At 34.7% G+C, this 25,556-nt stretch overlaps 1 protein-coding gene across 4 annotated transcripts in view; it reads left to right on the plus strand.

Moving 5' to 3' along the window:
• The window catches only part of SEC23A (Sec23 homolog A, COPII coat complex component), a 57,968-nt gene that overhangs the window by 8,788 nt on the left and 23,624 nt on the right, over window positions 1-25,556 (plus strand). For 2 of the 4 annotated variants that reach the window (XM_036238358.1, XM_036238359.1), the window contains 12 exons: window positions 6,730-6,971; window positions 7,788-7,845; window positions 8,035-8,121; window positions 9,025-9,261; window positions 11,945-12,024; window positions 12,799-12,943; window positions 14,917-15,075; window positions 16,159-16,274; window positions 20,756-20,879; window positions 22,371-22,451; window positions 23,554-23,643; window positions 24,831-24,937. In XM_036238358.1, the coding sequence (XP_036094251.1) occupies window positions 6,751-6,971; window positions 7,788-7,845; window positions 8,035-8,121; window positions 9,025-9,261; window positions 11,945-12,024; window positions 12,799-12,943; window positions 14,917-15,075; window positions 16,159-16,274; window positions 20,756-20,879; window positions 22,371-22,451; window positions 23,554-23,643; window positions 24,831-24,937 (1,505 nt within the window). In that variant the 5' untranslated portion in view covers window positions 6,730-6,750. Of the gene's footprint in view, window positions 1-2,553; window positions 2,757-3,020; window positions 3,188-6,729; window positions 6,972-7,787; window positions 7,846-8,034; window positions 8,122-9,024; window positions 9,262-11,944; window positions 12,025-12,798; window positions 12,944-14,916; window positions 15,076-16,158; window positions 16,275-20,755; window positions 20,880-22,370; window positions 22,452-23,553; window positions 23,644-24,830; window positions 24,938-25,556 lie in introns of those variants that run through there. The other 2 variants (XM_036238361.1, XM_016138586.2) reach the window with 2 other exon arrangements.

Below are 25,556 nucleotides of genomic sequence, written 5' to 3' on the forward strand. Positions count from 1 at the left end.
CTCGCTCTGTACAGAAGTGCTGGCAGTGTTCATTGTTCCCTGTTGAGCACTCCCCCTTCCCAGTGCGCTGGACACAGTGCCACCATAGTCGTGACATCATCAAACTGGTGGCTCCGCCCAGAAGATTCTCGGAAACCCTGCCTCCCCCAAGTGACATCAAGGTATATCGTCAGCGAGTCAGGTGCTCCTTGCCGAGCAGTTCCTAGACTCACACTGGAGGCAGCTGACCTAGGTTTCTGGTGTGGCCTTGTGAAACAACTATAAGCACAGCATCTGCGGATTACTTGCTGACTCTTAACAGGTGACCCCAGAGGGGCAGAGGCTTGGGCTAAATTTGGCTTGCAGCTGAACCCCTCTCAGGACTGTGCCACTGAACACCTACTGCACAAAACCACAGTAATGAGACCGGGAGACTTAGGAGCTTTCCTTAGTACATAGAAACAGACACGGAAGGGCAGCCAAAATGGGAAGACAAAGAAACTGAAACCATATGAGAAGAGAACAGAGATCCAGATATAATAGAGTCAAGTAATCTAACAGATGCAGAGTTCGAAACACTGGTTATAAAGATGCTCAATGAAATTTTGGGAAATGTAGATGAATTCAGCGAGAACTTTAACAAAGAGATAAAAAACATAAAAATGGAAATGGAAGTTATAAAAAGGAACCAGTCTGAAATGAAGAAGACATTATCTGAGATTAGAAGTACATTGAATGGAATAAACAAAGTGAGTAAAGAAGAGGATCAAATGCCCTATCTAGAGGACAGGAAAGCCAAGGACATTCAATCAGAATGGCAAGAAAAAAGATGCCAAGACTATAAAAATTTAAGGAGGACATGGGATGCTATTAAGTCTCCAAATATCCATCTGATCAGTGTAACTGAAGAAAATGAAGATGTTGAACAGCTGTTTGAAGAAATAATGATGGAAAACATCCCTAATCTGGTGAAGGAGATGGATATAAAATCCCAGGAAGCTCCGAGAATTCCAAAAATCAGGGATCCAAAGAGGCCCACACCAAGACACATCATAATTAAAATGCCAAAGGTTAAATACAAAGAAAGAATATTAAAAGCAGTAAGAGAAAAAGGAATAATTGCATATAAGGGAACACCCATAAGACTGGCAGCTGATTTCTCAAAAGAAACTATGCAGGACAGAAGGGCTTGGCAAGAAACATTCAACAGAATGAAGATCCAGGATATACAACCAAGAATAATTTATCCAGCAAAGCTATCATTTAGAGTTGAAGGACAGATAAAGAGCGTCCCAGACCACAATAAGCTGAAGGAATTTATCACCACCAAGCCAGTATTACAGAAAATGTTGGAGGGACTTCTTTAAGAAAACATGTATCAAAAACAGGAATAAAGAATGGTAATAACTGCATTTCTATTAATCAGTACCTTAAATGGAAAATAATTAAGTGTTCCAACCAAAAGATAGAGTGGCTGAAAGGATAAGAAAACAAGACCCCTGTATATGAAAAGGAAGGAGATGGAAAAAGACACTGCTTTGATGGACCTATAAGGTATTTAAATCAGGCAGAAAAAGATAAACACTATATGATTTCAATTATATGTGGAATCTAAGGAATGAAAAGAACAAACTAATTAACAACAGACTCAGAAATATAGTGGACGATTTGGTGTTGGACAGAAAGGGGAGCTTGAGGGGCTGGGAGAATGGGGTGAAGGGCTAAAGAAGTACAAATTAGTAGCTGACGGATGGTCACGGGGATGAGACTGCATAGGGAATGCAATTAGCATTAATATGTTGGCTAGGTGGAAGGTCAGGAGAGAGATGGTGCAATTGAGATGATCATTTTATGAACTATAATGTCTAACCGATGGACTGTATACTTGAAACTAAATTAAAAAAGGACAGAAGAAAAAATTTGACAAGCAAACTAATCCTCTTCTACCTTACAAAACAACCTTAGCATAAACATTATAGAAAGAAAAATACTTGGTGCGTGTCTTATTTCTTATGAATATAAAATTTAAAGAACAGGATTTTATCATTTCTCCTGTTCTATAAAATGATTATAGAGCTAAGCTTTTCAGGATTTTCATTGTTGTCACGTTGGGGATTAATTCCTTGAGCAACCCTTCACTGAAGGATGGGGTTGGTTTGAAATCACCAAGCTCTAACGTGTTTGGTTTATGTCAGTTTTTTGCACAGTGCTTTTCTTGGAAAGAGAAGCAGAAAATGCATCAAGATTGATCAGCCAAAGATGGGGGCGGGGCGGTGAAAGAGAGGAGGGGAGGGGAGGAGAGGGGGAGAGAGAGGGAGGGAGAAGGAGTGGGTAGCAAAGGCAGAAGGAAAGTAAACTGACTAGGAATACCTAAATACCATGTAAATTATTCCAGGCAAGGAATTTGGCCTGTTTTTTTTTTTTCCCTACGTCATATCACCAGCATTGCAACTGTGCCCAGCACACAATAGCTTGTTTAGTAAATATTTGTTGCACCAAGTGAGAGAATGAACTTTTCACTTTTTTAAAGGGGAAATGTGGTTTGCTGTCTAGGAATCAACTAAGGCCCTAGAAGGGAGACTGTCCTAGAGGACGTCTCCATTTCTCCTGGCGAGCAGAGATGTCTGAGTGGCGACAGAAGAAATTCCCACTCTCCCTCGGGTCCCCAGAGAGTGGGATCCGCCGTGGCTCCCAGCAGAAGAACAGGCGCTCCACCGCGAATGGCCGCTCTCCAGTGACAACTCCGCCCGGCACCCGCGCCCCACCCACGTTCCACGGTCGGGTTTGTCTCGGTCGCCCCGCCCCTCCGGCTCCGTCCCTGCCCCTTTCCTCTCTTCTCCCTCTTTTTAGTGTCACACCTACCCCTTTAGGTCCCAAGGCCCAGTCGCTCGGCACCTCCCGCCCCTAGCCTCCTCTCTCCTCGTCTCCTCCCCGGGGTCGATTCCGCGGGCGTCCGTCCCCAGCGCCCCGCCCCGCCCCTCCCTTTCACGCCCCGCCCCGCCCCTCCCTTTCACGCCCCGCCCTTCCCTTTGACGTGGCAGAGGCGGCACCAGCCATGTTGGCCCGGCAGAGTTTTGCGCGGAGACCGGGGGCGGGGCGGCTCCAGCCCTGATTGCACGGCCACGGCTGTTTCGGCTGTGCGTGTAGGACTGATTTTTGCAAGGCCGAGGCTGCAACAGGCGCAGATTTCGTAGCGGGGGACATTGTGGTAAGGCCCAACTTCAGGGATTCCTCCTCCGGGCTCCTCGGGCGGCCGCGGGCGCTCAGCGGCAAGCGGGGGAGGGGGCCCTGGGCGGCGGCTGGCTGGCTCGATGGTTGGGGTCTCTAGGGTGGTGTGGGCTCTTCCTTCTTGGTGCCTCGGGGCAGGTGGGGCGCGCCCGAGCTCTGCGGGGCAGCCGTGAGCCCTGAATCTGTCATCCCCCCCACCCCCCCTGCTTCGTTCTCTTGGGGTCCGGGAGCCCGGCTCCCTCACTCAATTCCCCTGGATCAGGTGTTGGGAGTCAAGTGAGAAACGGCACTTTGAGCATCTCGCCCAACATCCCACCCCGCCTCCGAGGCCGTCTGCCTTCCTCACCCTAACCCATCTCCGCTTCTGGGCGTTTGGACTTATCCGTTCATTCTTGCCAGATCAGAAGTATCATAGACTTTGAACTGATGTGACTTCGTCATCCGTAGTTTGGCCTTGGATATTTCCCCTTTAATAAGGGGAAAAGGAGAAAAGTCAGGTAAAGCTTATGCCTTGGGCCTTGATTACAAAGAGTTCAGTTTTCAGATAGGACCAGTCTTACCTGTTGTGTTTCCATTCGGCCCTAATGTTTTATCGTTTGGTGGCAAAGGACAAGTAGTAGACCTACATGTAGCCACGGGAGTGTTTATTGAATAATGTTTCCACTTGAACTTATTGAACTTCTTCCACCCCTCAAAGCCTAGGATAACTAGCCAAATTAACTAGGTTAAAAAAAGTTTTAGGTTTAAATGTAAATATATGTTAAGTTTCCTTCTCACCATTCTCTGGTAGTCTGATAATCAAGTTGGAAGTCCAGCTAGTTCTAATTGACTCATAGAATTTTAGAGTTAGAAAGGGCCTTGTCGTTTTTTAGCCCAAACCCCTCTTGATGAGGAATTTAGGATCTGAGAGGTAAAATTATTTGTCTAATATAAAGCTCAATCTTCCGAAATAGTTGAAGACACTTCATTGAGGATATGACAACTGAAAAGGAGGCACGATTATTAAAAAAAAAAAAAAGTACAGTGACTAGTATATTAAGTAAGTCTGTATGATAATATAATGTCTGAGTCATATTCATTGGGTTTATGTTTTTATTCATGCATAATGTTAGAAGAGAGAGTGCTTATCAAATAATGCCATTTTATAAAAAGCTTGTTTGTAGAAAAGATTTTATTTTAGATATGCGATTGTTGGATATGGGACCAACCCTGTCACAATTTGTACTAGAATTAGTGATTTTAAAATTGAACAATTGAATGACTGTGTAATTGTCCCAGTTAAGAAGAAAGAGATGGGATTTTTTTCAAAATACTGCCCGAAAGTGAAAATGTAGGAAATAAAATAGATGTCATTTAGTGAGCAATTGCTATCTTAGAGCAAAGATAGTGAGAAAGAGGAGGGCATTGTGCTCAAATATCGCTCAGGTGATATTTAGTATGTCTTAATGAAAAGTAAGGAGTGGAATTACAATCCAGCTTTGTTACCTGTTGTAGGAACTTAAATGTGGTGATTGCCTGTTTGTAAATGTCTTCGTGCTAAATCTCTTAATCCTTTTTCTATTAGGCTCCCTGATTGAATTTAACTCTAGTGTCCTAAAGTCAGTAGTTCTCAAGACCTCTTTACTCTTAAATATTATTGAGGATCAAAAAAAAAAAAAACCCAAATTTTGCGTAATGGAAGGCAGGTGGATTTTTATTTTTCATATCTACTTCAGTCACTTGTGATAGGTTGTTTTGGTTGAATTATATGAAGGAAATCGGGCTTACATAGCTATGTAGCTGGAAAAAAGAGGACTATTTTATTAGCTTTTTCAGATAATTGTGCATGTTCTTTGATACTACACCAAAACTGAACAGTTTTAGTTAAGAAATCGAGTTAACCGTAGTGTGGAATCTGAAACCTTAGAAGTGAATCCTTTGTACTCTGTTGCATTAAAACCTGTTGGTCTGTCCTGCACTTTGAATGGGTCATTTACCCATTCGTGATTTTGTAACATTGATCATTTGGGAGATATTGCTTCACTGAATAATGTGTATCTTCCAAATTTTGACATGTTTTGGTATACAATATTAAAGAATTACATTGATATCACCACTGATCAACAGAAAAATCATTACATATTAGAGCCGTGAAGTTCATTGTACTGGATACAAGTTTTCAAAAATTTTAATATTTGCTTGAAAGTTCAAATTTTATCACCAGCAACAAATGCTATCATTTGTTTTCCAGGTGACAAGTTCAGTTCTATCTATTTTTGAGAAAATGTGTGACAGATAACCAATGTGTTTGAGAAAATCAGAAACTTTCTTGGATAATTGAGAAAATAGTCACTCAAAACATTTTTTGTGTTTTGTGGTTCAGATGACCAAACCTGATTGGATTAGTATATTTTAATGGTTATTTGAATGCTTTTTGATGATATATCTTAGCTGCACCTTAGATTAAAAATACAATTAAGTAACAGAAAACTTCATTTGCTTTCTTAACGGGAGGGATTTCATAGTCCTTAAGTTTATATTCGCATCTATAGCGGAAGCTCTTGCTAAAAATTGGTATCTCTTGCAAAGGAGGTTGTTTCTCCTCTTAACTGATAATTGCCTGTGTTAGAACTGAGGTTGGCTTCTTCTAATCCCCCCTCTGACTATCTTACGTCTTTGTTTTACCATTATCTTTCAACAGCCATTTTTTCTTGAAAACTCATACCATCCTTCTCAAAGCTGTCTCTGATATCTACCGCCAAGATAATCTTTTCTAAACAAATTTAGTTATTTTAGGATTTCCTTTTATTATTTATCAACCTTTGGGAAAATCTGTGGTGGCTGTTGATTATCATGATTCTCTCCTTGTCTCTCAGATTCTGATAGGCGGAAATAGCGTTTAATTTTTATTTTATTATTAATTGAGGTATTATTGGCATATTATTTCTTTTAAAGAAGAAAGTTCTTAACTTCTTAAGATATTTAGATTTGTTAAGCGTTTATGTAATTTATATTATCAAAATCTATTTGAAAGTTTTTCTAAAATTAAAATTATTATTATAAACTTTTCCTTCCCTCACTTATATTTGAGCATCAGTTCCTCATCCCATTATTGTTCTTAGCAACTTCAGCATCCATGTAGCCCCTTTTGGTACTCTGCCTTCATAATTCTCAGTTCTTAAAGACCTTCATCTCTCCCATAAATCTTTTGGCCTTTAATTTTAATTTTTGGCCTTTGTTTAGGTAGGAAAGTTGGCATCCTAGATAGGCAGTTAGAGAGTAACAAGATGGAGACGTTGCTTGATACCAGCCTCTAGCCAGAGTAGTAAATTTACTACTTCTTATTGGGCCTAATGGACGTTGGGTTCAATAGAGTTACTTACTATTTTAAGTGGCGCTATTGTTGCTTGCTAATTTTTTTCTGAGATAGTATTTTCATTTGGTAATGATTTGTAATGGATTCATATTGCTGAAAATGAGAAAAATGTATCTATTTAGAATTTTTTGAAGAGAATTTGAAAATATTTTTTAATTTTGTTATAGAAATAAAAGTCAAGCTCTACAATGACAACCTATTTGGAATTCATCCAGCAAAATGAAGAACGAGATGGAGTTCGATTTAGTTGGAATGTTTGGCCATCAAGTCGACTAGAAGCTACAAGAATGGTTGTTCCAGTAGCAGCCCTGTTTACACCACTGAAGGAGAGGCCTGATTTACCACCTATTCAATATGAACCTGTTTTGTGTAGTAGGACAACTTGCCGTGCAGTTTTGAATCCTTTATGGTAATTAAAACATATAGAAAAAAAATGTGACATATGACTTCAAAATGTAGTTTCTTTTTTGCTCATTTATATAAAAATATTTTTATTACTGTTGATATTTATGTTTTCAAATTAGGATAGTCAAATCCAAAGAGCTATAATATTTTAGGAGTAGTGAGGTGATAAGGGACCAAATGTAAAATTACCGCCATATAAACAAACCATTAGATCCTATCAGTATCCTCTAGATACTGGTGTTGGCTCTGTATCAGCCCATCTCACGTCATTAGACGTGTATAATTGAGTAGCATGGTGTTTAAAGAACGTTTTGATTTCTTGTTGCATAAGCAGAATCTCAGGAACCATCTTTTATTCCTCTTTCTCTTCCCTTTTTCTCTACCCAGTCCACTAGAATCTGGTCAATTCTGTTTTGTTTAATCTTCATTATCACTATCTAGAAGGATCTTCTTGTCTATTGTCTGTCTTTTCTAGAACATAGAAGATAGCACACTCAGTGGTGCTATCACCAGCACCTTGAATATAGCTGGTACATATTAAGCATTTGATAAATGTATTTTTAAATTGAATAAATGTTTCCTAGATCTGAGTAGAAGTTATTAAGTCATTTAGAGACAAAAATAGAATTACCTTAATTTTAATTGATATTTACTATATATTAAAAGTTATAGTATATAGATATTGGCATCATTTAAAACTACATAGCTTTTAAAGATCACTTTGAATGCATTCATGATCCTAAACTGAATAAAATTGAGTTTACGATCACTGTAAAATTGCACTGAAACATGAGCTGTATTGTGTCTTTTCTTAAAACAGTCAAGTGGATTATCGAGCAAAACTCTGGGCTTGCAACTTTTGTTATCAAAGGAATCAGGTAAGAAAACCCCCATTGTAGGTGTTAATGCTGTAATACTGGTCTAAATGTGCATATTTATAGAGACGAAATCGCTTTTATGTGATGAAAATATCTTTAATAATTAAACGATCAGGAAATATTTATTTTTGGTAAAATTTTATTACTCTTTCTGACAAATTTGTTAAATTTTTTTTTTCCTCTCTGTAGTTTCCACCTACTTACGCTGGTATATCTGAACTGAATCAGCCTGCTGAACTTTTACCTCAGTTTTCTAGCATTGAATATGTAGTTCTGGTAAGAACTTAAGAGTAAATCTTTAAGGAAGTTTTAGATATCTGGTAATTTACTTTATATCAAAATAATTGTTCACTTGAGATGACTTAAAAGAGATCATTCTTGATTTTCACATTGAATCGATGGAACATTTCAAAGGTAAGACCTCTAAAGGTCATTTTAAACAAGGTAATATCTCTGTTGTAGTTATTTGATGGGTGACCAGTATATTGGATAGGCTGGTATGATTTGCTATACTGAGTAGACACTAAAGTATTAATCTTGCTTTGTAGTTGAAAGGTCACTTTATAGATAGTCGTTGTGATGCTGGAGCCTGATGATATATCCCTAAGTCTAGTTAATGAAATTATTCTTGTTTTGGTCCTTGATAGGAAAATCATTTTTCTTCCCTTTCTGAACAGCTTTACATAGTTGTTTCTATATTTAAGAGCAAAAATAATATCCTTTATGAATGTTACAGAGAAAGCGAAATATGGTTTACCTGAACCAGTCAGTAATTGTCTAGCCTGGCTAGTTTTTAATCTCTTACCATCTAATTCAGGTTTAGACAATTATTGTATAAATTCATATTTTTTTTACCTTTGTAGTTACTATTTTCTTATTTTAAAAAGAAATAAATACTCATAAAAAATGAAACTTGATGTAGTTAAATGAAATTAAAAGTGGTTGTCTTCTGTATGTAATTGTAAATAATGTTTTTAAACTTAATTTTTCACTTGATATATCTTGGATATCTCTCCATGCATAGGTAACTTATTTCATTTCAGAAATATATTTATTAGGATTTCATTGTATGAATATACTATAAATTATTTAATTAGTCCTCTACTGATTATCCTCATATATTGTGCTGAAGTATTAAATACTTTTTTTTTTTTTTCTTATGGCAACGTCTTTTATCAGCGTGGTCCTCAGATGCCTTTGATATTCCTCTATGTGGTTGATACTTGCATGGAAGATGAAGATTTACAAGCCCTGAAAGAATCTATGCAGATGTCATTAAGTCTTTTACCACCTACAGCTTTGGTTGGACTTATTACTTTTGGAAGAATGGTGCAGGTTCATGAACTTGGATGTGAAGGCATTTCAAAAAGCTATGTCTTCAGAGGAACAAAAGATCTGTCTGCCAAACAACTGCAGGTAAACAACAAGAATGATAGTGTTACCCTATCTATGAGCATCACTCTGTATATATGTCTATAAAAACCTGGATATAAGTTTCTAGAAAATATTTTTATTATAATCGACTAATATAATTGTAACTAAGGCTTTACATTTAGCATCAGTTTTCTTTTACTTGCCTTAAATTGTTATACATATTGATGATCTTTCACTTTTAACAGTATCCAAAATTTAGAGTGAAACTGAAAATATTTTATTAGAAATGTAAGGGCTTACAGAAGAGTCATGCTTAAGACAGAGAAAACAACTGCGGAATATATTTTTCTTGACATCTTAGGAACTAAACACTTTTATTATGTTTGGCAAAGGAAGATTTTTAAGGCCTCAGAGTTTTTAATATAAGAACTACAAGTATATATTTTTTCATGCACTAGGACAATATTTTTATCTTTGGGGCAAATTGAAGCTTTATCTTTAAAACAGGAGTTATGTGTAGCATACCAGGATTGTCTGGGAATATTTTTCAAAATCTTTTTTCGGCCCAGAGATTTCAAGCGAGTGAGCGAATATGTGTTTGTATTGGGAGGTGGTTGGAAGGGTAGGATTGCTCATGTAAGTATTTTGAAAAACTTTCTAAGTGTTCTGATACAACCCCCAGTGGAGAACAGTTATCCTGGAAGATGATAGATAAGCCTGGCGTAAAATAGACCTGAAATCAGACTTTGAAGGCATCCAGGTAGCCCAAAAGGAAAAAGATTTTGAGAATGAGTAATTTGGAGCTTGGCAGACAGGGGTGATGGTGCTGCAGTTAACTGAGATAGAAAATACTGGAGGAATTTGCAGGCTTGGATGGGGAGACTAGTGAACAGTGAAAAAGATAGTGAATGAGTAATGAATTAGAATTGAGGAAGTGGAGAAAATAGAGTCTCTGTTATTTTCAGAGGTTGGTTGTTAAAGGTCAGGAAGGCGATAGTGTGGGGGTTTGAGAGAAACTGAGTTTAGGAGGGACCCTTGCATATGTTTATACACAGAAGGGAAAGAGACTAAAGAGTGTGAGTGAGAGCAAGAGCGAGATGAGAAGAGTGAGGTTTCAGAAGGTGTGATAGGGATTCCTTCTGAAGCATGGGAAGCAGAGTACCTTGGAGAGGAGGATCATCTATTTCCATGAGACAAGAGAGAAAGTAGGTGAATTATAATCTCTCTGTGCCTTAGTTTTTTCATCTGCGAAGGGAGATAAATAAGAATAGTATTTACCTTACAGGATGGTCATGAGAATTAAATGGATTGTGCCTTTAAGTGTTTACTGTTGTTGTTAAATTGTAAATTTAAAATGGTTTAATGTTCTGATTATAGAGTACATTTTACTTAAATTATATAATACATATATAATACATAAAACATCTGCCTTTTTGCAACAGGCAATGAATGCCTGCAGACTAAAGTTTTTTCTCCATTAAGATGTTTTTATCTTCTGTATCTAACCAACTGGTTGAAAAGAGTCTGGTCTTTGCTCCCCATATAGTCCTGATTTAAATTTTAATCAAGTTGTGTGATCTTGAGTTGATCTCTTTGCTTATTTTCTCATCCTCTATGGAAAAGGATAAATTAATACCTACTTTGTAAGGTTATTATTAGTACTAAATAAAATATTGTAAGTGAGACCACTCAGTATAGTGTAAGCAATTATAGGGCTTTATAATAAAACCTGGGTTAATATCTTTGCTTTTCACCTATTAGTTTGTAAAGCTTTAGGCAAGTTACTTAGACTTTCTGAGTGTCAGTTTTCATTTGTAAATCAGGGACTAAGAAATATACTTCATTACTTTTTTGTAAGGAAATAGTATATATAAAGAGTTTAGAACATAATAAGTCTGTAGTAAAAAGTTGCTCTTTCTGCTAGCAGTGTGGAAATATGGCAGGATTACTTCAATAATTTTTCCCTTGCACATCTTTAGACATTCTGATTTTCTGTTATATACTTTTACTGCCTTCATGACTAAGCATCTCTAGATTTAAGAAAACTTTAGTAAAATAACATTATTTTCATATGTCTAGAGAGGAATTGTGTACACTTCTAAAATTCAAAACAAAACTGGCAATGTGGTTAGACATTTAAGTCAGAAAATTAAGAAATATGGGTATACAAAGTATGTGTACCTTCTATATTTACCTTATGTATGTGTACCCCTTTTAATATGATGCCATGTACCCTTCTTGCATGACACTTATTACAGTTGTGGTTTTATACTTAATGATTTGATTAACTCCTATCTCTTACCAGATTTTTAATTTCCATAAGATCAGGAACTATATTTTTTCACCATTAGATGCCTAGCACATAACAGATACTTGAGATATAATTGCTGAAAGGGATTAATGAATACAAATTAAGAAGTATACGCATTCAAGTTACACAGTAATTTAATTTGACAATTAATTAGAAAAATGTTTCTGAGCTAGCATCTCTCTTCTTTGCTCTCATAGCACCTTGTACTTTGCTTTCTTTTGATGATTATTTCACTGTATTGTTATTGTTTCCTTGACAGTCTCCCCAGCTGGACCTGTTGCTTTCTGAGGAAAGAGACCTTGTGTTTTATTTTTGTGTTCCTAATGCCTAGCCTAGTACTTTGCACATGGCATATAGTTGCTATATCTTTGTAGGAGTAATGAAATGGATATCACAGAAGTAATCTCTTTACAGGAAATGCTGGGGCTCTCTAAAGTACCTGTTACTCAAGCAACACGTGGTCCTCAGGTACAGCAGCCACCTCCTTCCAATAGGTAATTGAATATGGCAGAGAATTTGACAATTCATGGAACTATTTTCAGCATTGCATACATTTAACTTGATAGTGTATTGTTAAATATTTTTAGGAATATAAATAGATTGCATTAGTACACTTTTTAAAGAGTTGAGGCAGAATCATGCCACTGAAATGTTGGTTTTTCATCATTATAATATAAGGAGTTACTTTAGTTTTGATATATTCCTGATTTTCTATTTTTAAGTTCAGAAAAACTTAATTTTTTTTTTTTGTTGTGGGCAGCCAAACAAAGTAGGGCCTCAGAAACTTTTCATTTTGCCTACTTAGCCTTAGAGGTAGCTCACCTCCCTCCCACCCCCACCCCAACTCTCTAATCAGAGATGTGTTACTAAAATCAAGTCGATGTATCTTCTCATAATTATTTCAATAACCGTAAAACGTATTTGACGGGTAAATGAAAAATGCAGTGCTAAAGTAATACTTGGTTTGACTGTTTGATTTATAGCAGTTTTACTCAAAGTGTGATTCCTGGACTAGTAGTGTAAGCATCACCTGGGAGCTTGTTTGAAATGTGGATTCCTGGACCCCACCCCAGACCTCCTGAATGACACTATGGAACCAGCAATCTATGTTCAAACAAGCCTTTCCACTGATTCTGATATTCACAGTAGTTTTGAGAATCATTGATCTGTGTGTTCTAATTATTTCCCTGTTTTTAAGAAAGTGGACAGTTTATTTCTTAAATCCTCACCCACAAATAAATGGCTTTTTATTTAATTTTGTTTTGCAGATTCTTGCAGCCAGTACAGAAAATAGATATGAATCTCACAGATCTTTTGGGAGAACTGCAGCGAGACCCTTGGCCTGTGCCACAGGGAAAGAGACCTTTGCGTTCCTCTGGGGTGGCTCTTTCCATAGCCGTAGGGCTACTTGAGGTAGTGACAGCTTTGTTTTAGACTGTAGATGTGTATGTGTGTGTATGGAATATATGTACAAGATAATGTTGCGTGAAAAAAATCAGGTTATAGGAGAGTGAGTACATGATTTTATTTATTAAAGTTTGATCTTCAGTATGTCTTTTTGTGTATAAAGAGTCTTCTGGAAGGATGCTCACTCAAATGTTAAAAGTGGTAGTATAAGGGGAATTTTACTTTTAAGTAGAATTTGAAAATTTTACACACATATTTTAGCTTTATAATTAGTTTTTTAAAAAAATTGAAATGCTATCAAATTTACAGAAGAGTTGCAAAGAGCTCCCACCCTTCACCCCACTGATTATTTGAAATTAAGTGGCTGCTGACATAATCTTCTCGATCCCTTGAATACTTTGGTTGTATTTCTTATAAACCAGCATATTCTCCTATATAACCACAATACAACTATTAAAATCTGAATGTTAACCCTGACACATTACTACCATATAATTCTTGGACCTCATTCAAGTTTTGCTGATTATTTCAATATTTCTTTTACTAAAAGGATTTATTTCAGAGGCATACACTTAGTGGTTATGTCCATTTAGTCTCCTTCAGTCTGTAATAGTTCCTTAGCCTTTTCTTGATTTTCATGACCTTGACACTCTGGAATTTTCAGGCTAGTTATTTTAAAGAATGTCTCTCAATTTAGGTTTGTCTTGATATATCCTCACAATTAGATTCAGGTCTTTGCATATATCACAGAAGTAATGCTGTGTCCTTGTTGTATCCTATCAGGTGGGATTTGATTTTCATTTGCTCTGTTACTGATGATAATCACTTTGATCATTAAGGTTGTATCTATTAGATTTGTCTGCTGTAAAATTATTCTCATTTCCTCTCCTTTTGTAATTAATAAACATTAGATGTGAGGATTTTTGAAACTATGCAAATATTTTATACTCATCAAACTTTCAATTTATTAATATCAACATGGGCTCATGGTTTCCTGTTTTATACAGTGTGTTATTCATATCTGTTTCTATCACTTATTCTTTTAACTTTCTACTTTGACATAAACTCAAGTATAAGGAAAAGTTATGAGAAGGGGGTCAAAGATTAATTGAACTTTTACCCAGATTACATTTATCACATTTGCTTTATCCTTCTCTTTCCAAACTTATGTAGATCTCTATATGTCTATATATCAAACACATATAAACTTTATTTAATTTTTTTTGCAAATTTTTATGAGTTTATTTGAGCCCAAATTGACAATTTGCTAAGAAGCAAGATGTCAAATATTTTCTTTTACATATATAAATTGAAAAAAACCATTTGAAAGTCACTTACAAGCACGACGTTCCTTCTACATATTTCAGTGTGTATTTTTTAATTATAGGAAACCTCTTTTGTATAACTGCAGTTCAGTTAACAATCTGGAAATTAACAAAAGAAAATCTTAGATTATGCATTACATTCAGTTGTCTACTATCTTCAGTGTCCTTTAATCTGGAATACTTTTTTTGTGTTTCATGATATTTTTTAATAGTATAGGCTAGTCGTTTGGTAGAATGACTGAAAATTTAGGTTTATCTGGACTTTTCTCCTGAGTAGATTTAGGTTACGCACTTTTCTAGGAATGTTACAGAATTGATTTGTGTTCTGCTTAGTGTAACAACACATGAGGAAGTCCTGGATGTTGATTTGTTTTGTTATTGCTAATGTTAGTTAGCTTTGATCACTTGGTTAAGATGGTTTCTGCCAGGTTTTATTTTAAAATTTGGAAGGCACTATTATTTAGAAGTGACTTTTAAAAGAAAGTTGTCCAAACAAATACCTTGTTTTAAATTTCATATTAAACACTTGATTATTTTATTTCTTGGAAAATGTATGATTTCCTGCTTTCTAGAAAGTGTATATCAGAATTTATTATTGGAAATGTACATATTTTTTCCTTTAAACTCTTTTGACAAGTTACTTTTTTCTGATAGTGTACTTTTCCCAACACTGGTGCTCGTATCATGATGTTCATTGGTGGTCCAGCTACTCAGGGGCCTGGAATGGTGGTTGGAGATGAATTGAAGACACCTATAAGATCATGGCATGACATTGAAAAAGACAATGCCAAATATGTTAAAAAGGGAACTAAGGTAATTTTGGTGCTTAAGTCTTTTTGCCTTATTAGCAAAATTCAGTTGATAGAAGAGGAAGAGTATAAATATTTTATGGTATGAAATCTGATATTGTGAAGTCATACTTTATAACTGCTATTCAGAATTAGAGAAATAGCCTCTTTTTCTTTCTTGATAATTTGTTTTAATATTTCTTGATAATAAAATGTTTAAAAATTTAATAGTAGACACCAGTAGGTATCTTTTTAAAGATTACTCCTGAGAAAAACTTTATGTACCTTCTTTAATATTCATGTTAAAGAATGTCTTTCCAGGAAAAATTTCTTGCATTTTCTACTTTTTCATTTTCAAGAGGCTATACTTTAGATATGTATATTTTTCATAGCTTGAAAACTCTGTCATTTTTTTTGAGTTGTTTCATGTAACTTTCTGTTTGTGCCAGTACATTTTTTACTTCCTTGTATTAGTTTTGCTTGTTAATGTTTCCTATCCTTTTAAAAAATTCTTCACAGTTCATAATTTTAATTTAGTTGTGCTATATATATTCTTATATTTCTCATTGGTAGTCATTATATTTTTAAAGTATAATTAATAACATAATTTTTTTTATTAATAGATGCTTTTTCCCTGCCACCTCATTTCCCTTTTGAGCTTGGAATTGTTCTTAGAGTTTTGAAAAATATTTTATGTTTATCTTATTGTTTTTGTGATTGTCCGTTTTTGATGTTTTTGTTACTTGGGTGTGAATTAAGCCAGGAAAAAGAGTTCTGTATTGTTCTACCAAATTTATGTACGAAGAGCAAGGTGTTCAGTATGCCTTTCTTCAAGTTTCGCATAATTTAGTTTTCACATAATTTAGTATCCCATGGAAAAGGGGGACTGCTATACTTAGAAAGAATGGCTTTTTAAAAAATATTAGACTTATAGAAATTATTGTATCATTTTACGAGGCATTATAGCAAATTAAATGATAACATCACATTTAAATTATGGATTATTCTTTTAGTATTTCTTAGATTATTTTGATCTGTTAATGGGAAAAATATATAGGATGATTAAGTTTGTACTTTGATTTTATTTGATTAAAAAAATCTTTTGTAGCATTTTGAAGCATTGGCTAATCGAGCTGCAACGACTGGTCATGTTATTGATATCTATGCATGCGCATTAGATCAGACAGGTCTCTTGGAGATGAAATGCTGTCCCAACCTTACTGGGTATGTATTTAAATTTTCAGTTTTTGCACTTGTAAACTAATATTGACAGTTTAGAAATATAAACTGTCATTACAGATATAATGACAGTTTAGGGGAAAAAAAACAAAACAGTCATCATCATCTTCCCACTGTAGGGCAATACTTTTGGATACTCTCTTTAGTAAAGCTCATTTTAATTTTTTTCCAAAATATAGTTATAAAGGCACAGTTCTGTTTGAAAAGCTTATCTTGATATCCTGCAGTCATTGAATTATTTTGGAGCTTTTTTGAGATATAATTCACATACTATAAAATTTACCCATTTAAGTTTACAATTAAATTTTTTTTTAGTATATTGGCAGGTTGAGCAACCATCACCATAATTTAATTTTAGACATTTACATTATTCTAGAACTATCCTAGGGGGAAACCATTTCATCTTTAACCATTAAGTATCATGTTTGCTGTGGATTTTTGTAAATGCCTTTATCAGGTTAAAGAATTCCTATCTGTTCCTAGTTTGTTGAGTTTTTTCATGAAAAGGGTATTTGATTTCGTTAGGTGCTTTTCCTGTATCTTTTGAGATGATCACATGATTTTTGTCCTTTATTCTTTTAATATGGTTTGTTACAGTGATTTTTTTTTTATATGTTAAACCAACCTTGCATTCCTGGGCCGACTGACTTTTGAATAATCTTTTTATCTGTTGCTGGATTTCATTTGCTAATATGTCAATTCATTGTCAGGTTTGTGTATTTAATTCATTTATATAATAAATATTAATGGACACCCACTGTGTATCAAACTGTTCAAAGTACTAGAGATAAAACAGTGAACCAGACATAAAACTCTCATGTAACTTATCTTCTAGCGCAGGACTATTTAGTGTAATTTTTTATTGGACATATTCTCTGCATTGTGCCATTGAAATGTGGTGAGAGTGAGGAATTGAGTTTGTAATTTTGTTAATTTAAATTTAAATAGCCACATGTTAGATGTACAGTTCCAGTGAGAGAAAATGAGACAAGTAAAGTAGATAGTATGTCAGATGTTGATGATTGTTAGGCAGACAAATAAATCTTAATAAGATGAGAGAGGGAAGGCCTCATTGAAGGTGACATTTTAGCAAAGACTTAAGGAAGTGAGAGAGTGAGCCATGTGCAGATATGAAGGAAGAGTATTTGAAGCAGAGGGAATAACAAGTGCAAAGTTGAGAACATAACCTGAGATGTTAGAGAAGTAGCAAGGAGGCCAAAGTAGCTGGAGTGGGATAAGAAATGGGGACAGACTGAGAGTGTCTTTTGACTATTTTTAGGTTTTCAGATTTTACTTTGGGTAAGGTGGGAAGTCATTGGAAAGTTTTCAGCAGAAGTGATATGATCTGACATAATGTTTTAAAAGGATCATCTGGGGAGTGGCTCCATAGCGTAGTGGTTAGCACGTCTGCTTTACACGCAGAAGGTCCTGGGTTTGCACCCCAGGTGGAGCCATGGACCTTATCCCCAGTGCACCAGGCCCGGGGTGAGCCGCGAGTGCATGGGAGGAGATGCCCTGGCTTCAGAGATCCAGTTCTAAAGGGGAGACGGCAACATCTGTAGGTCAGGGGTGGAAGTTGGGGAGGGAATTAAAGAGAGGGAAAAAGGATCATCTGACTTTAGTTGTCTTCCGTAAAGTACAGTAGGTCCTCCAACACATTGTTTCTTTCAGTGTTTTGTGTTATAGATGAGGCAAAAGAAAGACTCTTGGCCAGGGCCACTGTCTATAGAGTTTGCACATTCTCCCCATGTCAGCATGGGTTTTCTCCAGGGACTCCAGTTTCCTCCCACATCCTAAAGATGTACAGTTAGGTGAATTAGTGTGGCTAAAATGTCCCAGTCTAAGTGCGTGTGTGCGTGTGTGTGTGTGTGTGTGTGTGTGTGGCCGGCCCAGCAGTGGAAGGGTGTCCTGTCCATGGTTGTTTCCCTTCTGCCTTATACCCTGAGCTGCTGAGATAGACTCCAGCCACCTATGACCTTGAACTGGAATAAGTGGGCCAGAATATAACTATCTTACTTGTTTTTACTAATCTTTCTTTAAATGTATGTATAGCTCACATTTATTTTAGTGTTTCACATTAGAAATGTAATGAGTCTTTATTTAGAAGTTTGGTGATGTTTTTGTGACCAGAAATATTCCCTGAGAGCTTAACTATTGTCTATATCAATTAGTCTGTGGTAAAATTGGTTTTGTTACAGTCATTTGCTTAAAGTCACAGTTTCTAAAAACCTATCAATGATGTTAAGTGAGACTTTACCATATAGGGATACAGGAATACCAAGTGGTAGGATCACAGGTAGTGAGAAGTGGTTGGATTTTGGATACATTAAGAAGGTAGAGAATTTGCTGATAGATTGGATCTGGGGTTTGAGAAAACCAAAGGAGTCTACTAGAAGGATTGAGCTGCCCTTTATTGAAATGGGTAAGACTGTGGGAGAAAGAGTGTTTCGGAAAAGGTTCAGTTTTGAACATGTTTGGTTTAAAATGCCAATAGACATCCATAAGGAGATATCAAGTAGGCAGTTGGGTATGTTACAACCTTGCATGTGGGTATGATTACAACCTTACGTGCAGGAGATAGGTCTGGCTTGGAGATATAAATTTGGGAGTTGTCAGAGCATTATTGATTTTTTACAGCAATAAAAATAGTTGATATTGTAAGATTGTGTAGTATGACACTGCAGGTCATCAGTGACCTTCCTGAGAGCAGTGAAAGTCAACTTAGAGTGAATTAGAAAGAGAACAAGTGGAGGGAATTGGAAGCAGTTGATACAGACCAGAGCTGCTCAAACTTTCACATGTACAGATCAGTTGGGTATATTTTTGAAACACAGATTCTGGATTTAGTATGCATAGGATGGGACTTGAAATTCTCCTTTTCAAACAACATCCTTAGTGATGCTGATATTGCTGGACCAAGGGCTACACTGAATAATGTGGATATAGAGAGCGCTTTCATAGAGGTTTGCTATAAAAGGAGGCAGATAAGTGGAGTGTTGTAAGTTGTCATTAGCCTATGATGCATTATCAGGTTTAGTGATAACACAGATCATCACAGATGACATGTTCATAAAAGAAAATCTGAAAGGATCTAAATACAAAGTACAAACTGTTAGAATTAATGTATTCAGTTGTCAAGACTGCTAGGTCAAGGTCAATGTACAAAATTCAACTGTTTTTGTATATCAGTAACAAATAAATAGAATACAAAATTTAAAAAGGTTACAATCTATAATAGCATCAGAGATCATACAAATCATGACTTTAACATTATCTAATATAAAATAACCATTAATTATAGGATATCAGTTTTACTTTTGCCTATTTTAATTTTCAGTTGTATTGTATTGCTTAAAAACTACTTGAAATGTTTTAAAATATGAGAAAATATATACAAATATTTGTATGCATGTGTGTTATGGGTGTGTATATCCCACTTTTTATATAAATATCAGAAAATTCCACATACTTTTAACCACTTTCCATTTTTTATTGTATCCTGGAAATCAGTCTATAGCTATGTATGACTCCATTGTGTGAGTGTACCATATTTTATTAAGCTAGTCTCTTAATAGATGGTTCCAATCTTTTATTATTATAATGTTTCATTGAATAGCCTTGTACATATATTTTGCTATTTGTTATTGTTTTGCCAGAATATCTGTGGGATAGAGTCCCAATAGTGGGTTGGTTAGATTAAACAGAAAATATGTATGTAATTTTGTTAGATATTGTCAAGTTCCCCTGCCTCAGGATTGTACCATTTTGCATTCTCATCAGCAGTAAATGAGAGTAACTATTTTTCCACAGCCTTACGAACAGGATATGTTGTTAAACTGTGATTTTTACTGATTCATTAGAGAAGAGATAATAGAATAGTTTTTGACAGCTTATATTTTTAAACTTTTTAAAAAAAAATTAGATGCGTATTGACAAAACATTAAATAGTACATTAGTACAAAAAGTGAAAATGCTCCCTTAATAGCCCTCTATTCTCATTCATTGGGTGTAACACTAAGTTTGATACAACACACAGGAAATATATACATGTATAGACATAACAAATATATGTATTTGTTTTTAAGAATGAGAATGCATTCTATAAACTGTCAGTTATCTTCACCAGTATGAAGAACTGGGTGCCTGGGGTAGTAGAGACCCATTTCTTACTGTGTACCCTTTTGCCTCTTGAATTTTGTAATGTGTGGATGTATTACCTGTCTAAAAATGATTTTTAAAGTTACTGAGAACAAATGCCAAGTGTTAGCGGCACTCAGGTATCCTCAGGATTGAGATTATTTGTGTGGTGGGGATATTTTCACATATATGAGTTTTAAAAATTAGCACATTTTGAGAAATATCTTTAAAATCTGTTAGTAGTACTGAAAAGTAATTTACTCTCTTAGTTTTAGCACATAGACTCATTACTTATATCACATAAATTGTTTTTTGTTCTTTCCATGCAGAGGATACATGGTAATGGGTGACTCTTTCAACACTTCCTTATTCAAGCAAACTTTTCAAAGAGTCTTTACCAAAGATATGCATGGACAGTTTAAAATGGGCTTTGGTGGTACATTAGAAATAAAGGTAAGAACCAAAACTTGACATGTATTTGTTATCAAGAACAGTGTGTAGGATCAATCATAATTTTAAAATACCAGTAATCAATTTCAATATATGCTTTAAAAGTAATGGTTATTTTATATTGAAACCCAGAGTTAAAGACTTTGTTCATTAGAAAAATGTGTCATTATTAAATGTGCAATTAAATTTACTTGAACATTTCTAAATAATTGTTAGGAAAGATACATAGGTAAATTTTGCTTTACCTATTTGTTCGTTTAGGGTTTAACTTTTAAATGTATTTGATCTTTTTAAATGCTAAATTTGGTTATGTTAGTGCTAGTTTTTTTTTTTAATTGCAGGAATTAGTATCTAACAAGAGAAACATGTTCTCTTCTATTTGGATGATCAGTAATTGTTTTATGGTTAGTAGGTTGTTGATATTATTCAGTCCTATCATTCATTTTAAATTTGAATTTTAAAAACCCAAAAGCTTAGTATTATTTACAAGTATATTGATTAATCTTGTTATTTTATTGAATGCTTGCTGTATGTCTAGCATTACATTAAAAAGCTGTAGAGATGTCAAGGGATATCCAAGGCGCTGATCTTCTTACAAAGAAACTTAGTCTTAACAGAAAGACAAGGTTAACACATGTGATAGAATGAAATAACAGTAGATAACATTATAAAAGTGCTATGAAGGTTTAGAGAAGAAAAAATGAATGTATGCAAGACAGAATTTATCCTAGAAGGTAAATGGTTTTACAGTGACTTACACTGGTTTTCGAAAGATGGCAGAATTTAAGCTGGTTGAAGAGAGTGCATTTTAGCCAGAAGCCCAGTGTTAGGAGAAGCACAGAGGTGAGAATCAGCATGGTGTGTTGGGGAAAATGGACCAGTGAGAGTGGATGGTTTGCACTGAAAGGTAAGGGAAGTAGTTTTAAGTCTGCGTGTTGCTCGTAATTTGTAGATAACGTGTGTAGGCAGAAGCAGCCATTGTAGATTAATGAAGAACAATGTTTTGTATAGAATTTTTCAGACAGCGGCATTCAGGATTTGTGAGGAAAAAGAATCTTAAGTAAGAAAACTGAGTTAGGCTTTCTAATTTTTTTAGATAGAAGGTAATGATAGCTTAAATTTTGGTGTTAGTGCAGATTAAAAAAAAACAGATTTTTTTATGAGAGGAGAAATAGAAGATGATGTCTAAGGTTTTGGATTAGGACATAGGAATTTGGGGTATGGTATGATTTAATTGAGTGAGCATTCCCAAATAGAGACAACCTCTGGGAAGCTAGAAATAGGATTAAAGTTAGGTAAGGGCTAGATTTTTGTTTAATAGTTAAAATTTGGAAATTAACATAGTCGTGTCCACTGATTATTTTTAACATTAGTATATTTTCATTTACTTTTGAATTTTAAATGTAGAACAGTATCTTTCTTCTTATATACTTACAGTTGAATGTTTGAGCTTATCTTGAGCATACTAAAGTGTAGTATTTTCTTATTTTGCAGACCTCAAGGGAAATAAAGATTTCAGGAGCTATTGGACCCTGTGTGTCTCTCAATTCTAAAGGACCCTGTGTGTCTGAAAATGTAAGTCACTTTTATTCTAAAAAGAAAGTATAGTTTAATTCTCAGGGCAAAATGAACTGAGACCTTGGGTAGCAGCATGTAGCATTCCTTTCAAAATTATCATGTAGACTATTTTTCAGTAGAATGTGGTTCAGCCTCCATCATTATATTTCTTTTTGTGGTTGCTTTTTCTGAATACCCCTTTTCGTACTCACCCCTAAATTAAAACTTTTGTGCTGTCACCAGTCTTCTATTTTTTTTTACTCCTAAGTTATTCCTTGCCCCAGTGTTTCTAAAAAAAAAATGTTATGATTTGGTAATCTGGAGACTTCTGAAAGTCAAAATGAATTCTGAAATTTTTTTTGTTAGTAGAATTTACAACAAAGTAACAAAGCAAGATTTAAGTTTCAATTCCTTTTTTTATCTTTCTATCTAGTGAATGTATAGTACACTTAAAAATGGTAGAATTATGTACTGTAGCTGTAGAGAGGATGAGGGACAAATAACACAAGTAATTAATCTTTATTTTTTATTTATTCAATTTATAATTTTTTAATTTTAAAAATTAAAATTTTTTTATTATGGTGACATTGGTTAATGAACTCTAGTAAGTTTCAGGTGTACAATTCAACAGAATTAAAAATTAGTGTTAAGCAGTTTACATGGTAAAGATTTATATCTTAGAAATTTTCGTGGAAATCAGACTGCTTAAATTATGCAGTGTGCATCCAAAAAACCTGTTTTTACATGTGCATATATTATGTGTTGAACCAGTTATCTCTTTACACAGATCAAATAGTTGTATAGAAGGATAATGTTGTAGTTACTTCATTAAATGATGCATACTTTTAAAGTCTACGATATGAAGAACTCGTATCAATACTTTTGTAATTTACTTAGCAAGAATTTGAATTATTTTATAATTTTGTGTAAAAATCACTTAATTTTATTTTATGGTATATTTTCTATGATTTAAAAAATCTTAAGTTTTTAACATTCAATGAATTAGAAACCTAAAATAGACTTTTTTTCTTACTGGCGGTCCCCCCCTTTTTCACCATAGTATGTATTACAGTAATAAATTGTATTATCTAGCTTTCAAACATATGTTTTATTTTTATAGGAGATAGGAACAGGTGGCACTTGTCAATGGAAGATATGTGGACTTAGCCCCACTACAACCTTAGCCATATATTTTGAGGTTGTTAATCAGGTATGACTTTTTATATTTTAATATTGAAACATATTTGAACAAGTACTGAATTTAGGCCATGAATATTTCATAGTTTTTTTTCCAGTAGTAAATTTTACCCAAAGCTTACTCTCCTTTGGAGTTTTTATTTGTCATTTTCTATTTCTCAAACCTATACTTCTCAGTACTCCTTAGTGAGAGGACATACTGTAATAGAGATGTCAGGGAAACTGGCAACTGCCCAGCCATCAGCTATGCAAATTTTAGTCTCAGTTTTATTTTTTTTTAAAGTATAATATTGAAGCATAAATAAAATCTTAAATTTTATTCTAGCTATGCATTTTTGTAATTCAATATCTAGCTCTTCCTAATTGGCACAAGGTACATACAGGTAATGATATATGAGTCCTATAAGAAAGTTTATGTATCAAAATCCATAGGAGGGATTGGAAGGTAAAGCTTCCAATATTTGGAAAGGTTTTTTTTTCTGCTACAGAAGGAAGCAGTATTAAAGAATGATTAAATATAAATTACTGACTTTTATACCAATAGTTATAAGGCATAAAATGAACAAACTATAAATAGTTAACCATCCTAAGACAAGTGCAGAAATTTTTTGTTTAATAGTTAAAATTTGTGAAAAAGGTAATGGCTCTTACCAAAACAAAGAAAGAAAGAATATCTGTTGTTAAAGGGTATAAAGAAAGTTTCCTATTGACCACTTGCTATTTCTTTCCGATGATCATTACTATATATTGGTCTCTTATCATTAATAGTTTTCTATTGGTCATCTGTTCATCATGTGATTATCTTCCTAAAAGTTCTGTTTTCATCTTATATAGATAGGGGAGTAGGACTTGGCTCAGTTTTTCCATCCGATTACTATTAGGCAAAATTACCTCATTTATACCTTTATCTCAAGTTCTTTACACTTCTCTCTTAATTTTGTGCTTTCATGTCCCTCTGAATTATATATTACTTGAAATCAATTTCCTAGCTAGACTCACTCCTCTTAATCTTCATCATTTTTTCCCTTTTCCCAAATCCATTTATCTTTGATAGGGCAAATCACAATTGTTTTGTATGCACTGTGAAAGACATCGTGCTTATCAATATTAGAATGAATTTTGTTAATGTTAGGATATGCATCAATAACTGTATGACAACAAGATAATAGATTTTTCTTAGTTTTTACTCTTACTTCACAGCATAATGCTCCCATTCCTCAAGGAGGACGTGGTGCAATCCAGTTTGTGACCCAGTATCAGCATTCAAGTGGGCAGAGACGCATCCGAGTGACCACCATTGCGAGGAAGTAAGTCTTGTTTGTTAGAAATTTAATTTACGTATCAAAACTATTCTGGGTTGTGTTCCCAAACTGGGTTCCCATTTTGAGTGACATCCATAACTAGAAAATGAACATTTAAGGCTAAGAGCATTTTATTTCTTTTTAGCCCATCTTATTAGTTAAATATTCATTGTTAGGAAATGTAAAGCCACTTAAAAACTATTCCTAAGACACATTCTTAAAAATATTCTTTTATTTACCTTATTCCCTTGAGAGGTGGAGAAAAACTATTAAATATTATCTTGTAAAAGGCAATTAGAATATATATATGACACATTATATATACATATATAAAATAGCACAATACTTAATAACATTACTTTTTCATCGATGCTAAAGTTTTAGCTACTTTTACCATTGTATATTTTTTTTCAAGTGTTGTCATTTAATTCATTTATGAAACTTAGCATCTGCTTCGTAGACTGGGTACTTTTGGGAAAGGGTGCGGAATGCAAAAGACTTGAACATACTTGGTCTGCTAATGATGATGTGGGATACATCAGTCTTCAACTCTCTGCTGAAAGGTCAGGTTCCCCCCTGCCCCCCAATCCTTTGGAGATTAGTACTTTTATTAAATACAATAAGA

Source organism: Rousettus aegyptiacus, unplaced genomic scaffold (genome assembly GCF_014176215.1).
Source record: "Rousettus aegyptiacus isolate mRouAeg1 unplaced genomic scaffold, mRouAeg1.p scaffold_m13_p_3, whole genome shotgun sequence".
Lineage (NCBI taxonomy): Eukaryota > Metazoa > Chordata > Mammalia > Chiroptera > Pteropodidae > Rousettus > Rousettus aegyptiacus.